The 16,038-nt window shown below is 39.5% G+C and overlaps 1 protein-coding gene across 2 annotated transcripts; it reads right to left on the reverse strand.

Moving 5' to 3' along the window:
- Positions 1 to 3,344: 3,344 nt before the first annotated feature.
- LOC119331134 (MOB kinase activator-like 1A) lies at positions 3,345 to 15,644 on the reverse strand. Of its 2 annotated transcripts, none has more exons than XM_037604308.1 (7): positions 15,468 to 15,644; positions 5,259 to 5,310; positions 4,562 to 4,670; positions 4,392 to 4,485; positions 4,151 to 4,284; positions 3,870 to 4,033; positions 3,345 to 3,587 (listed from the first exon to the last, which is right to left on the reverse strand). In XM_037604308.1, the coding sequence occupies exons 1-7, from the start codon at positions 15,491 to 15,493 to the stop codon at positions 3,513 to 3,515; spliced, it is 654 nt and encodes a 217-aa protein (XP_037460205.1). In that variant the 5' UTR covers positions 15,494 to 15,644; the 3' UTR covers positions 3,345 to 3,512. The 2 variants fall into 2 exon arrangements, with proteins under 2 accessions (XP_037460205.1, XP_037460212.1); XM_037604315.1 differs by having other exon boundaries at positions 5,259 to 5,307; positions 15,468 to 15,643.
- Positions 15,645 to 16,038: the final 394 nt, after the last annotated feature.

Raw genomic sequence — 16,038 nt, forward strand, 5'->3', positions numbered from 1 at the left:
GGCGCACCAAAGATGTCGTGGTATAACATGTCCACCTATGGGACCATCGGCCCCTTGTGGTTCGGCATGGGGGGAGAGCGCATTGCACAAAGAACGGGGAGCATAGAGCAGCACAACAGCGGTGACATGAGCAGTTTTTACCCAGGTTCAAGCCGCCACGAGGCGTAAAACCCTACTCCTGCTTTGGTGGATTGATGAAAGGACGATGGTGGAGACGCAACACTCTGGCCCGGCAAGGCCGCCTTGGGACGAGAGCAGCTACACCCGTACGAGTGTATAGGGTCCGAATCGTTTCTAAGGTTGCCACGGTCCTCCTTTTATAGGTAAAGGGGTTACCACAATGGAAAAACAGTCATTATCAAGTGATTAGATAGCTAAAGTGCAATCATACCTAACTCTGCAGACATGCCAAGGTGCATTAAATGTACCGCTTAGTGCCACATCATGGATGCAGCCCGGCAAGCCTTGCCGTGCCATGCAACCACCTCCTCGCGTGTCTGCATGACACGTCTCCTGGACGAGTGTCATTTAAGGGTGTTCTTCCTCAGAAATGGATGCCACATGCCAAATACAGCCACATAATCACTTGGGAGCTTGACACCGCACCGATAGGTGACCTGGTTGTTGTGAGGTGGAGCGGTGGAGCCTTGGCGGGGTAATCCGCCCTCGGTGTCCCCGGCAAGCCTGCTGGGGGAGTCTCGAGACTTGTCTTTGAGGTAACCTCAACCCCGCTAGGCTCGCCTGCTCGACAAGGGAGGTTTTTCCTTAGTGATATCATGCTCATTTGGTTGGTCTTGGTCTTCTTGATCCGCCTTCTGATTTCTCAAAGACCTTATCTCTTCTGCTTGGTCTTGTCTTGGATCCTGCAACCTTGCTCTTAAGCCTGTGTAGAGTCCGGGTAACACACGCCTGGGGTTTGTTGCACTGCCAAACTATGTTCTGAGATTGATGTTGCTAAGACTTTGCTATGCTTAATGCTTGTCAGTTGGGCCCGAGTGCCATGATTTCAGATTTGAACCATTTATATTTTTACCAATATATTTGTGTTCTTGATCCTATCTTGCAAGTTATATGCACCTATTACGTGTTATGATCCGCATACCCCAAGGTGACAAGAATTGAGATTCCTTCCGCTGATTACCGTAATTTGAGGAGTTCATGTATTCACTATGTGTAAAAGCTTTGTTCCGGTTCTCTATTAAAAGGAGGGTTTAATATCCCTTAGTTTCCTTATGGACCCCGCTTCCACGGGAGGGTAGGACAAAAGATGTCATACAAGTTCTTTTCCATAAGCATGGATGACTATTTACGGAATACTTGCCTACATTGCATTGATGCATTGGAGCTAGTTCTGTGTCGCCCTGGATTATGACTATTGTATGATGAATATTATCTAACATTATTATCGATCCAATGCCTTTGAGCTTTTCACATATTCTTCTTGCTAAGTCACTAATACTATTGCTACTATTACTACTAACTACTACAAACTATTGCTACTTCTGATACTGTTACCATTGCTATCGTTACTACTACTATCAAATTACCATACTATTGTGTTATCGATCACACTGCCACAGATATTTATATCCAGGTGTGGTTGTATTGGCAACTTAACTACTAATACTTGCAAGTATTCTTGCTCCCCTTGTGTCGAATCAATAAATTTGGGTTGAATACTCTACCCTCGAAAACTGTTGCGACCACCTATTCTTATGGGTTACCAATGGCACGTGTGTGCGCTCTTGTCATTGGTCCGCTTCGTGTTTGCGGTTAGTGATGGAATGTCCATGGGGATGACCATGCGATGCTCTGCATCACTATGCCTCTCATGGAAGCAAAAAAAACACATTTTTTCTCCTTCCAAGAGGCACAGTTGTGCCTCTCACATAAGCAAATATGTGCCCCACAAGAAACAAACATGTGCCTCTTGTGGAAGGAAAAAAATGATATTTTTTCTTTTGGGGATGCACAACTATGCCTCTCGCGGAAGCAAACCATTGCCTCCACAAAACCTAGGGAAATCTTTGCGAAAACCGAAAAGTTGAGAAAAAACAGAAAACCCCCTCAATACCCCGAAAACATATAAAAAGTCCCAAGGAAGTGCCCAACACGCGACATGTTGTGGCGACTGGGAGAGCACCAAATGACATGCTCTCAGCCAACCAAATATGAACCTTGAGGGACTCCTACAATGGGTACCCCTTAGTAAGTTGCTCCTAGGCTCTATCTTGTTTTAAATTTATCCAACACGAGGCACTAACTACGTGGGACAAAGCAAGCCTTGCTCCCACGTTGGACAAAGAAGGCATCGGGCTGCTGTAGTCTGTATGTTGTATGGCTAGCTTGACTGGGCATGCATGCGGTCCAGAGGCTCACATTGGACTTTATGTTGTATGGTTAGGAGCGGCTGCCATGTAATTTTAAGTTGTATGGTTAGGCATGCGCATGCGGCCAGGCGTGGTTGTTGTGTGATGAAACGCGAGAGGAACACTTTGTTGTGTTGTTTAATTATACGATTTAATACCCAGCCAACCTAATTGAATTCGGTTATCAAATGCAAAAACCAAATTTAATTGTACAAGCATAAAAAGCAAAAATCAGTTTTTTGGTTTCGGTATTCAGTTTGTCAGTTTTATGCCCATTCCTAGAAATTAGTGGTACCACAACACATCAAACCTACTCCTCTAGGAAATAAATGGGAAACCCATGTGCATCACCTGTCTGGTCGAACTCTACAAGCGGCCTAACCATAGCCAAACATCCACAGTGCTGATGGACACTGTTCTCAAGCATATCAGCTTGCCTAGTGAATATTGGAGTTTATCGCTTCTTTCATGAATTTAGACCCTTTAATAAAAATACTACAAGAAATATCTTTGATCAGTGGAAGCTACTACTACCTCCATCTGGGTGTTTTAGGCCCCTTCGTATTTTGGGCTAGACTTCGACCATCTATAGACTACTAAAATCTAAAGTATATGCTATAAAAAAATTATACTATTGGATTTGTATTTGAGAGAGCTTTCCGACAGTATAATTTTTGTGACATTGTTTTATATTTATTTAGTTAAATTTTTACGTCATACCTTAGCCCAAAATAAGATGGGCCTAATAAACCCGGACAGAGGGAGTACTTGAGATAAAATACAATATTCTGCTATAAAAGGAAACACCTTTTTATGCCCATGTACATTCATCTAGGATTTTTTACTTTTGAGTCAAGAAATTAGTTATTATCTCTAATTAGGTTACATAAGGTCATAGTTAAAAATGAATAGCATTGTTCCACAACATAGTAGATAATGTGACCTCTAACTGGTTGGACCAGGGTTCATAAGATAAGTACGACCATGTTACCCAAACTCATGTAGATGATAGAAAAACAATAAGTGCAAAATATGTTTTCTTTGGCCATTTTTGCCTCGGTCTCACTCTCATGCACAACTCATTGTACCCTAGAAAGTGGCCAAATAAACAAGGCAAATTGTTCTGCTCTTCTTGTTGACATCTTAGCAAACGGTCACGATCGATTCAATAAGATCAATAAGTGGTGCAAGTTCAGCCTTGTCGATCAATTTGAACTCCTACAGAAGGAACAAAATTAGGAACTAGCATTAACAAGTACCCCATTTATTTTTCATTGGCGGGAAAGAAAATCATGTGTTGAACATTCTCTATCACATGGAATTGGTCCAAACACAACAAACTAGATTTAATAGGGATATGCTTACATCTACATACAATTCAAAAATCCAGACGTTAGAAAAAGGGTCAACAACAAATATTGAACAAAATGCATCATATGATGGTGCATTCCAATATGGTCGTGTAGAACGGGCTAGTAGGCAGATCACGATGCAACTTACGCAGGTGAACAATGTAAAATGCTTGAAGCATGTGTTAAGATGGGCTTCTTCCTTGAGGCTCACAATTTTCTGAAAATGAGTGTGGTAAATATGAGCGTAAACACGAAAAAGGCGCTTGAATATTGTCTTCACAACATCTCGAAAATTTTGTGGGAAAGGTGTTCCTGCACAAATAGTTCAATTCAATCAATTGACAAAATGCACCCCTCCAAGTCCTAACACCAAACTGACATGGTTAATGTAGGTTCTAAACTAGGCAGTATCTTATAAGTTATAACTACCAAGTTTTTGAGGGAATATGGACTCATCATCAAGCTGGACCTCAATCCAGTCCATCAAATACTCCACATATTTTGGTGCCGAAACCTCAATAGGTTTCTTGATCTGCACTCCGTCGGCCCATCTATACTCAAACCTGAAATGCTTATTTTTTGCTAATCAAAGTTACCCTGGTATAATAAATCAACATATAGATCTAAAATGATATATAAATGAATGTTCCCAAGAAGGCAAGCATCTTACTTCGATCCGGCAGTCATCGTTGGGCATGTGGAAGGCGTGCAGAACTCCATTAGAGTGCCATATAGTATGTTCACCTGATTGAAGAAATCAACAGCTGTGAAAAAGAAGATGATTTTTAGTAATACGGAAAACTCAGTTTTCTTACAAAGATGTTGCAATCAAAAACTTACTATTAACAGCTAGCCATTCATTGAGATCCTCTCCAGGAGGCAACCGTACAGCATCTCTCAAATTACCATTTCCTAATGTCGCATCAATGTGTTTCTTCAACTGTACGCCCTGCTTAACCAAATAATGAAAAAGATGGGATATGCTAAGCATCAGCAATACTTAGAGCCAACCATGTCCCTAAAGCTAGGACCCACCAACTACCTATACAAAACCATGCAATGTGAAAGCCCTAAACCCAAGCCTCTAAGGTCTACCCATAACAAATAAAATAGGTAATTTTTGTGGTCAATAATGCATCATCATAGGGAATTAGTAAGCAAATAATATGACATGTGAGTCAGCTCATTAATTTAGTAGATAGAAGCAGACTCCAAGATAAGAGGCGACATCTGTAGTGTATAGAGACAACTCTCAAGAGCTTAGATTGAAGGATAGAGGCAGCAAAAGACCAAACTATGAATGTGTAGCCTCAAACTCAGTTGAAAGAAATGATGTTAAGCTATTTGAATGATGTTTCAGATATTTTCACATCATATTCTCATGTATAACCCTGTTATAATTATAATTTTTGACAAAGCAATTCATTTTCAAAATAATATTTTGAGTTGTTGACTCCTTTGTTTTCTCTTATGGCTACACGATGGAATTATGCAATTATGAAATTAAAATATTTGTAATGATGGAGAATACCACTACCTTATTACCAGATGGTGCATTCTTCTTGGGCCTAAATGTCCTTTGGTTCCTGCTGCCATCAACCCAACTCAAAATAAAAGTTAGATAAAGAAATAAACATAGAGTGGTTAATGAACAATCCAAAAATTTATTATGGGATGCGATTAACAATAAATTCAAATAAACATCGATAATTTTTAAAAGTGTGCTTGATAATTTTCATGTAAAATGAATTGTGTTCCATTGGCAATAAAATGAAAATAATTGGTGGTCTATTAATGTTCATGGCACTCATTTTTTTCACATGGCCAAATTATTGGGCATCCCCTCTAAAAAATTGCATCCCTAAAATTATTTCATATAGCATTTGGACATGAATATGTGCATTTCTAAAATTTTCATATTTTTGACATTTGAAAATGAATTTTTGACGTGCGCAAGCAAATGCTTCCCATGGAGAGTTGGACCCTTGAAGTTAGCCTCTCTATGTACTAAAAAATATAGACAATAATGATAGTAGTTTCTAAAACCTCATTGGTTCCAAAATCAATATCCTCTATTGACTCCTAAATATTATCTATCTAAATATCTATCTCGCATTATTCTATTTTGTACACATGAATGTTGTTACATCATCTTACTTATTGTTGGTTGTCTGATTGAAATATTGCGACATCAGCAAATCCTGCATGTACTCATAAGTTCATTTGTTTGGATTATTGTAAGAATGCAAAGAATGCCACCTAATAAAGTCATTGATGAGGACATGAATACTACAGTTACACCCATGATACCTCCAGCTACATATACTGGACACTTTACTAGAGCTCGTCCATGCCAATTAAATTACCAGGTACTTTTGTTTCTTGGTAACAATTCTAATGTTCATGAGAATATGATGCTGCCTAAATTGGATACATTTGTTTTGCTTACAAATGAAGGGCCTAGCTTGGACAAGAAGGATGAACATTGGAGTAAGAACAAGCATGGAGATGATGGCATGCGGAAGAGGACCAAGAACAGAGTTTCAAATGATGATTTCAGGACTTTGAAGCCACCATAATGAGTGCATGAAGGCTTGGACGAAATATACTAGATGCTACTTCATAAATTTCATCCAGAGGCTATTATAGGCGTCCCGTCACCTTATTATCTGGCTAGGCCCATGTAATTTCGAAATACTTCAGTATAGGCTTTTTGTAGAGCCTGTATGTGTGGGGAAACAGAGTTAGGGTTGGTTTCGGACCCCTCCTCCAAGGGGTCACGAAATTCCCCCTATTCATCCATATATACAATCCTTATGGCATCGCTTATACTTTCGGTTTTGTTTAGATTAAACCTCGCCGTTGCTGCAACTCGCGTACTTCTGTGTTCAACGACCACACAAAGACATCACATAACCCCACTTTCGACAATAAATCTTTCCTCTTATATTTGCAATATCAATATTGCAATCTCAGTTTCTTGCTTGTTCTTCGTTTGCTCGCAAGAATTAGACCCTCATGGTCAGGTTGATCGTGCTCCAGCGTGCTCAATAACCCTGAGAAGTTGGTTTAGCAATTCCTAAGGCGCGGCGTCTCGTACATTCTTAGTCCGATCGTCAAAGTCGACTCCCAAAGAAAATGATAGCTATCTCATTGAAACATCGAGACACCTTCGCCTCTATCAAGTGGTGTCAGATTTCTAGGTTGCTTGGTGAGATTTTACTAGTTTTTCATAGTCTAGATTGCATCTATCCTTCATACCCAGAGTCCACAAAAACCAAAAAAATTAGGGTTAGTTCATCATATCCGGACTAGACTAGCCATTGCATAATCTCTTCAGTGTTTTGCTTTGTTGAATTTGCGGTTGCATCATCATGTCAAGTTACTGGTCTTAGCATTTAGTCCTTTAGAATTTTGAGTTCTGCTCACAAGTTGTCAAACCGCCTCCGCACCACCTTCATCGCTGCCATATACCACCACCCCACCATATACAACGCTGCTTCCATATACCACCACCCCCACCATATACATCGTCGTTGCCATATACAACCACCAATCCGAGTTGACATATACCACCACCATATAGCACCACCAATCCGAGTCCACATATACAACCGCCTGTCCACCAATCTGAGTCCACATAGGCCACCGCACGTTCGCCACAAATCCGAGTTCTTTCCATATTAGGTTTGGTTTCGAGATCCATCTATTTCTAGATTCGTGTTGCCTTGTCTGAGTAGGTTTAGGGTTTCATCAATCTTTCTCTGTCCGTAGAAGAGGGGTGATTCCAATAAAAATCATTAGACCCCCGGATAGTTTTTTGGCCAAATTTTCAGCGGTTCAATTTTTTGCATATCCTGTATTTAGGCCCTGGGGAGCGTTTTGAGACGCTCGCCATTATAGTGTTTTTTGTCGCACTTTTTGGCCGTCGCTGCCCTGATTTCCAAAAAAAGTCAAAAACATTTCGTGCCTATCCTGTTATTTTGACTTGGGAAGATTTTTTAAACACTCACCATTATAGTGATTTTCTGAAAAGAAAAGAGAGCAAAAAAAGGGCAAAAAAGAGCGAAAAAAGAGAAATATTCAGAGTGCTTTTCCCTTGTTTCCGTGGAGTGCCATGATTTTGTTTGTGTTCTAGGCTCGCGTCTCTAGCACGACTAGCCTAGGACCAACACAGTACCGTCGTTGAGCGTTTATTCAATTTTGCATCTCTGAATTGATTATTGTTGACTCTTTGTGCTACCATATTATAAGCCTTCCCAGCTCCACATACATCTACGTCGTGCGTTCACACCACCTGGCAATAGCTCTGTCCAAGCTTTGAGGAGTTTTTGACCACAACAGTTGCCGATCACCACCTGCTGCTTGGTAAGAACGAGTAATAATTTGTGATTCACTTGATAGATTTTCGGCTTTCCACAACTCCACATCCTCTTAGTAGTTTATAGGACCTATTCTTGTGTGTTTCTATTGCTACTAACCATGGAAGGATCACAAGCCCACGAGACTGGCTAGGAGAACATGACAAACAAGGAGCTAGATGATAAATTTCAGCAAATTATGAGTGGAGAGGTGCAAGATTTGCTAACCATTTTTAAAGAGGCCATGGACAAGATAGATGGCACTGAGAAGATGTTAGAAACAAAGTTCGATAACAAGTTTAATGAACTACTCACGTGTCTTCCAGAACTACCACCAACTGCACTTGTCACACCTCTGCAACAACAACAACAACAACAACAACAACAACAACAACAACAACAACAACAACAACAACAACAACAACAATGTCGCCTTGCAAATCAAGTGAGATGAGTAATGCGTGTTCCCCTTGAGCCTGGCCAAACTTCTGGTGCTGTTGCACCTACAGTTGATGCTTCTATGGCTCCTGCAGCTACCGAGGAGGATGAATACAAGGGCGATTACGGGGATGAAGTTGATCATAATCAGAACTACGTGCAACCACCAGCACTACTACCAGGTCGTCCACATGCAAATGATACAAGGTACGAGATCATGACCATCTTCCTAAAGTAAAATTGAATATTCCTACACTTGGGGCTAGATATCTTCACGATATGTATCTTTCTTTGGAGTTAGAAACTAAACAACGTTTTACATACTTACAATATTCCGAGGAGAGACGTGTTGCTGCTATTGTTTGTGCATTCACTAGTTTTGCTTGTGTGTGATGGTCTAAACATTCTAGATTATATCATGATAATATCCCTGCTACTTGGGCTGCTTTGAAAATTGCTATGCGTACTCGTTGGGTTCCACCATATTATCAACGTGAATTACTCCAAAAATTACAGCGTTTAAGACAAGGAAAAAAATTCTATAGAGGAATATTATCAGGAATTGCAAACTGGCATGATTAGATGTGGTATTGTTGAGGATAATGAAGCTATGCTTGCAGGTTTTATGGTTGGATTAAATAGAGAGATTCAGACCATTTTAGAGTATAAGGAGTATAATAATATCACTTATTTATTCCATCTTGCTTGGAAAGCTGAACATGAAGTGCAGGATCGACAGACATTGGCACATACTAATTTTTCTGCAGAACGATCTTCGTCCTGGACACCACATATATCTTCTACTTCCACACGTCCTACTGCAACATCGCCTACTTTACCCGCCAAGTCCAGCCGAGATACAAGAACAGAGGCACCACGACCACCATCCCCCAAGAGCACACTTTCTGGTCCCACACACAGCTCTTCTTAAACCATCGCATCAACAGGGCAAACACATGAGGTTATATGCCATCATTGCAAGGGTGGAGATCACTATGCGAGCAAATGTCCATCTCCGCATGCGATGATTGTTACTGAGGATGGTTGGTATGAGTCCGCTAGTGACTATGATGAGGAGACTTCGGCTCTTATTGCTAGTGAAGAGCAGGGTGGACATGATTTTGAACAAGAGACATAGTACATGGCTGCTAAAGACGCTGACAGGTTTGAAAGTTTAGTTGCTCAATGTTTTTTGAGTGTGCAAGTCACCCAAGCTGAGCAAAATCTAAGGAACAATTTGTTTCATACAAAGGGAGTTGTGAAGGAACGTTCTATTCATGTCATCATAGATGGAGGGAGCTGCAACAACTTGGCTAGCATGGAGATGGCGGAGAAGCTTTCTCTGACCACAAAAGCACATCTGCATCCTTACTACATTAAAGGTTCAACAACAACGGCAAGGTTAAGGTAACCCGTACTGTTCGTGTGCATTTTAGTATCGCTACATATGCTGATTATGTTAATTGTGATGTGGTACCCATGCAAGCATGTTCCTTATTACTTGGTAGACGATACCAAATCGGTAAAAATTATGTACTCGATGGTAGAAACAATCAGTATACTCTTGTTCATAAGGATAAACATATTGCTTTGCTTCCTATGACTCCTGAACACATTTTGAAAGATATATTAATAGAGCTAGTAAAGCAAAATGGGAGCACAATAAGAGTGAAAATCAGATTGTGGCAAAAGAATTTGAGCAAGAAATGAAGCCTAAAAACAAACCATCATCTTGTTGCTTCTGAAATTAAATTGAAAAGTGAATGCTTACTTGCCACCAAATCTGATATTGATGATATAGATTTCGGCAAATCTGTTTGGTATGCTTTTGTGTGCAAAGAGGCATTATTTTCATTAAAGGACGTGCCTCTTTGCCTCCTGTTGTCACTAACATTTTGTAGGAGTTTGCTGACGTCTTTCCACAAGACGTGCCACTGGGATTACCACTCATTCAAGGGATTGAGCATAAAATTGACTTAATAGCCGGCGCATCGCTACCCAACCATGCACCATACCGTACCAATCTAGAGGAGACGAAGGAGATTATGCGCCAAGTACAGGAGCTGCTCGATAAAGGATATATATGTGAATCCCTTAATCCTTGTGTTGTTCCTGTTATACTAGTGCTGAAAAAGGATGGTACACCGCGTACATGTGTTGACCTTAGAGGCATTAATAATATTACTGTTAGTTATCGTCCTCCTGTTCCTTGGCTAGATGATATGATTCATGAATTGAGTGGCTCTACTATTTTCTCCAAAGTTGATTTGCATAGTGGATACCATCAAATTCGTATGAAATTGGGAGATGAATGGAAAACAACATTTAGAACTAAGTTTGGATTATATGAGTGGTTAGTCATGCCTGTTGGGTTAACTAATGCACCTAGTACTTTCACGAGATTAATGAACGAAGTTTTACATGCTTTTATTTGATGATTTGTGGTAGTTTACTTTGATGATATACTGATTTATAGCAGATCTTTGGACGAATAGTTAGAACATTACGTGTTGTTTTCATTGCTCTATTTGATGAACGTTTGTTTGGTAGCCTTAGGAAGTGCGCCCTTTGCACCTACAGAGTATCATTTCTTGGCTATGTTGTTACTCCACAGGGAACTGAGGTTGATAAAGCCAACACTGAAGCTATTCAGAGTTGGCCGCAATCCAAAATGGTCCCACAAGTGAGGAGTTTTCGTGGACTTCCTGGTTTCTATAGGCGTTTTGTGAGGGATTTTAGCACCATTGCTGCACCTCTCAATGAACTTACAAAGAAGGATGTGCCTTTTGTTTGGGGTACTACACAGGAAGAAGCCTTCACTATATTGAAAGATAAGTCGACGCATGCTCCTTTACTCAAATTTCCTGACTTTAATAAGACTTTTGAGCTCGAATATGATGCCAGTGGAATTGTATTAGGAGGTGTGTTATTACAAGATGGTAAACCTGTTGCATACTTTTCTGAAAAATTGAGTGGGCCTAGTCTGAACTATTCTACTTATGATAAAGAACTATATGCTCTTGTTTGGACTTTAGAAACATGGCAAAATTATTTATGGCCCAAAATATTTATTATACATTCTTATCATGAATCATTGAAACATATTAAAAGTCAAGCAAAACTGAACCATAGACATGCTAAATGGGTTGAATTCATTAAGACTTTCCCTTATGTCATAATACACAAGAAGGGTAAAGAAAATGTTATTGCTGATGCACTGTCTCGTTGTTATACTATACTTTCACAACTTGACTTTAAAATATTTGGTTTGGAGACCATCAAAGATAAATATGTGCATGATGCTGAATTTAAAGATGTATTGCAGAATAGTAAAGAAGGGATAACATGGAACAAGTTCGTCATTAATCATGGATCGATTTGTGTTTCGTGCTAACAAGCTATGCATTCCATCTAGCTCCGTTCATATTTTGTTGTTGCAGGAGGCGCGTGGAGGAGGATTAATGGCACACTATGGCGTGAAAAAGACAGAGGACATACTTGCAACACACTTCACGACTTGATCCTCATGGTTTATATATGCCTTTGCATGTACCTAGTGTTCCATGGAAGGATATATCGATGGACTTCGTTTTAGGTTTACCTTGGACTAAGAAGGGGAGGGATAGCATATTTGTTGTCGTGGATAGATTTTCCAAAATGCACACTTTCTACCATGTCATGAAAAGCGATGATGCTGCTAATGTTGTTGATTTGTTCTTTCGTAAAATTATTCACTTGCATGTTGTGCTAAATACTATTGTGTCAGATTGTGATACTAAGTTCCTTAGCCACTTTTGGAGATGTTTATTGGCTAAGTTGGGGACTAAACTACTTTTAGTATGACATGTCACACCCAAATTGATGGACAAACTAAAGTAGTCAATAGAACATTGTCTACTGTGCTTAGGGCTGTTTTGAAAAATAACTTTAAAATGTGGGAAGAATGCTTGCCTCATATTGAATTTCCTTATAATCACTAGTTGCATTCTACTACTAAAATGTGCCCTTTTGAAATTGTGTATGGTTTCCTAGCTTGTGCACCCAATTATTTGTTGCCTCTTCCATCTCCGGAGAAGGTTAATTTTGATGCTAAACAACGTGCTAAATTGATCTTAAAAATGCATGAGTTAACTAAGGAAAACATATAGCGTTTGAATGCTAAATATAAACTTGTTGGAGATAAGGGTAGAAAACAAGTTGTCTTTGCACCTGGCGATCTTGTTTGGTTACATTTGCGTAAGGATAGGTCTCTTGACTTGCACAAATCCAAGCTAATGCCACGTGCTGATGGTCCTTTTAAGGTGTTAGAGAAAATAAATGACAATGCATATGAACTTGAGATGCCTGCAGATTTTGGGGTTAGTCCCACTTTAAACATTGCAGATTTGAAGCCTTATTTGGGTGAGGAATATGAGGTTCCGTCGAGGACGACTTCAATTCAAGAAGGGGAGGATGATGAGGACATCAATACTACAGTTACACCCACGATCCCTGCAGCTACATATACTGGACCAATTACTAGAGCTCGCACAAGCCAATTAAATTACCAGGTACTTTCGTTTCTTGGTAATGATTCTAATGTTCATGAGAATATGCTGCCTAAATTGAATACATTTGTTTTACTTACAATTGAAGGGGCTACCTTTGACAAGAAGGATGAACATTGGAGCAAGGATAAGCATGGAGATGATGGCATGCGCAAGGAGACCAAGAACAGAGTTTCAAGTGATGATTTTAGGAATTTGAAGCCACCATAATGAGTGCATGAAGGCTTGGACAAAATTTAAAAGATGCTAGTTCATAAATTTCTTCTAGAGGCTATTATTGGTGTTGCGTCACATTATTAATGGTCAAGGCCCATGTAATTTCGAAATGCTTCAGTATATGTTGTTTATTGAGTCCGTATGTATGGGGAAACAAAGTTAGGGTTGGTTTCGGAACCCTCCTCCAAGGGGTCACAAAATTCCCCCTATTCCTCCATATATACAGCCCTTGGGGCATCGGTTAGACTTTGGGTATTGCTTAGATTAAAGTTCGCCATTGTTGCCACTCACGTACTTCCTTTTTGTTCAACTACCAGACAAAGACATCACCGAACCACACTTCATCAATAAAGTTATCCTCTTATATTCCCAATATCCAGATTGCAATCTCAGTTTCTTGCTTGTTCTTTGTTTGCTCGCAGGAAATAGACCCGCATCGTGATGTTGATAGTGCTCCGGCATGATCAGTAAACCTCGGAAGTTGGTTTAGCGACCGCTAAGGCGCGATGTGTCGCACGTTCGTAGTCGGATCGTCAAAGTCGACTCCCATAGAACACGATAGCTATCTGATTGAAACATCGGGATACCTTCGCCTCAATCAGCCATACATATCTTACTTTTCACAAGTTAATGTTTTTTTGTCATTTTTGTGTGGTATATGTGTTCGATGCTTGGAGCATATGCTTCAATTTTGTTGTTAAATGGTGATATTGTAGTAAGTTCAGTTCAAAGTTTTTTTCCATTTACATCACTTTTCACATACTTCATAGGTTTTACTGTTTTAAAATGTAAACCAAATACTCTTTTATATTTGTTTGCCAATTGTTTTAGTTGTTTTTAAACACCTATTTATGCATATTTTCTAAGACTGTCCCGGTGACAACGTACGAGACATCATCTATTTTAACTAAATAGGTGGTACCCACTATCTTATTTCTCTCAATATGCAAACAAAAGCACATAAATATGATATCGTGCTTGGTAAAAGGTCCACCTCTTGAGAACAATGCTACGTATCTAATATTTACCCGAGGTTTGTATGGTTTCGGCTAATCACCCTCAGTTTAATCAATACATTAAGGGGACATTGGATCACAATGTCAAATGCGGACCATACATGTCATATGTATATCATTTTTGGACCTCAGTATGGAAAAATGCATGCCACTATAATATGTTGCCTATTCTTTGCACATGCGTACCTCGATGTCATATTGTTAGTCATTTGGTTGGAATTGGGTGTCATTAACAAGTTATGCATTTAGTCATCATTCTGATTTTTTGTATTAATCTACGATGCAAATATTACCACCTCATCAAGTCATGCATGCCTTTCTTTTTTGGAGGAATCAAGTCATGCATCTCAATCCAAATTTAAATGTTTCTCCCTAATTTTGGTGTGGTATATGATTTGGATGCTTGGAGAAAACTTATATATCATATGCTTCACATTTCTGATAAAAGATGTGGTTGCATTCATTTTCGTTCAAAACTACGTCTCTTATCTCTCTCTCTCTCTCTCTGTGTGTGTGTGTGTGTGTGTGTGTGTGTGTGTCATATACTTTGTCGATTTTATCATTCAAAAGTGTAAAACTGAGAAGATCCTTACATTATTTTCCATTAGATTTAGTTATTTTTAAGAACTTTTTTGTACATGTTTATCTCTTCCAATGGCAATACGCTGGGCACCCACTGGTATAACTAAATATGTGATCCCCACTAACTTATTTCTCTAGCATGCATACGTACCACCACATGCATGGGAGAAACCCACCTCCATAAGCAAGTATGCATTCCAGTATATGATGCTACCATATATCGTTGAAATATATTATAACAAATTCATGTAACAATGTGCATGCTTTCATCTATTTGTATAAATGCAGAGTATAACAAACTTGGAACTTAGACACATATTCATTGGAGGAGCATATTTGGGGCCACCGGGCTATGGCCATCCTTTTGAAAAAAGCAATATTTTATGGATAGTACATATGTCCCTATTGTTGGCCAAGTTGTTTGACAAGACTGAATCTTAGCCAACCAGCTAGTATTATTTCTCTAAGTGACCTTATAGACAACATCATAGAGAAAAACATATAAATTACAGAACACAAAATGATATGTAAAACCATGAAAAATGCAAATACTTAAGGCAAACAAGAACATAAACATAATTCATACTTGCTTCCCAAGCCGAAGAGACTCATTGTTTGCTTTCACCCAATTGATCTAGAAATAGTTGAGCTTGTGATGTGGGGGTGGGGGAGAAAAGGGCGTGGAGAAATCAAAGATATTGTCACCGATCTTCGATGCTATCATGTGTGAGCGCAAGCTGGAAAAATAGTAGAGAGAGTATTACCATTGAGAAGATTTTATCCTCCCTTTGTTCCTTGTTCCTCTCATTTGGCTCCCCTAATTTAGTTTTTCTTCCGTTATTCTCTATTTTTGTCAGTTCTTGTTGTGGTGGTGATGTCATTGTGTTATTTTAGAATAGTTCGGCGGGGTCTTAGGGAGGAGAGGCTAATATGGGCATGCATGGTTGATATCGCTTCTCTGCTTTGGACCTCACAAGAGAAAGAACATGATCTCTCTCTCTCTCTCTCTCTCTCTCTCTCTGACACACACACACACACACAAACACACACATGTTTAGAACCTATCGTATGTGCTTAATATTTAATGTAATGATGTCAACCTCTATTCCCCCTACAACCAGAATGGTCGATGCCTCTTTCTCTCCTTTGGGCCTCAA

This window comes from Triticum dicoccoides, chromosome 1B (genome assembly GCF_002162155.2).
Source record: "Triticum dicoccoides isolate Atlit2015 ecotype Zavitan chromosome 1B, WEW_v2.0, whole genome shotgun sequence".
Classification (NCBI taxonomy): domain Eukaryota; kingdom Viridiplantae; phylum Streptophyta; class Magnoliopsida; order Poales; family Poaceae; genus Triticum; species Triticum dicoccoides.

Coding starts and splice junctions, on each gene's coding strand:
- LOC119331134 (XM_037604308.1), bottom strand. CDS start 15,493: ATGAGTCTCTTCGGCTTGGGAAGCAA. Junction 4,486..4,561: donor TGAATGGCTAGCTGTTAATA/GTAAGTTTTTGA, acceptor TCTTTTTCACAG/CTGTTGATTTCTTCAATCAG. Junction 4,034..4,150: donor CATATTCCCTCAAAAACTTG/GTAGTTATAACT, acceptor CTATTTGTGCAG/GAACACCTTTCCCACAAAAT.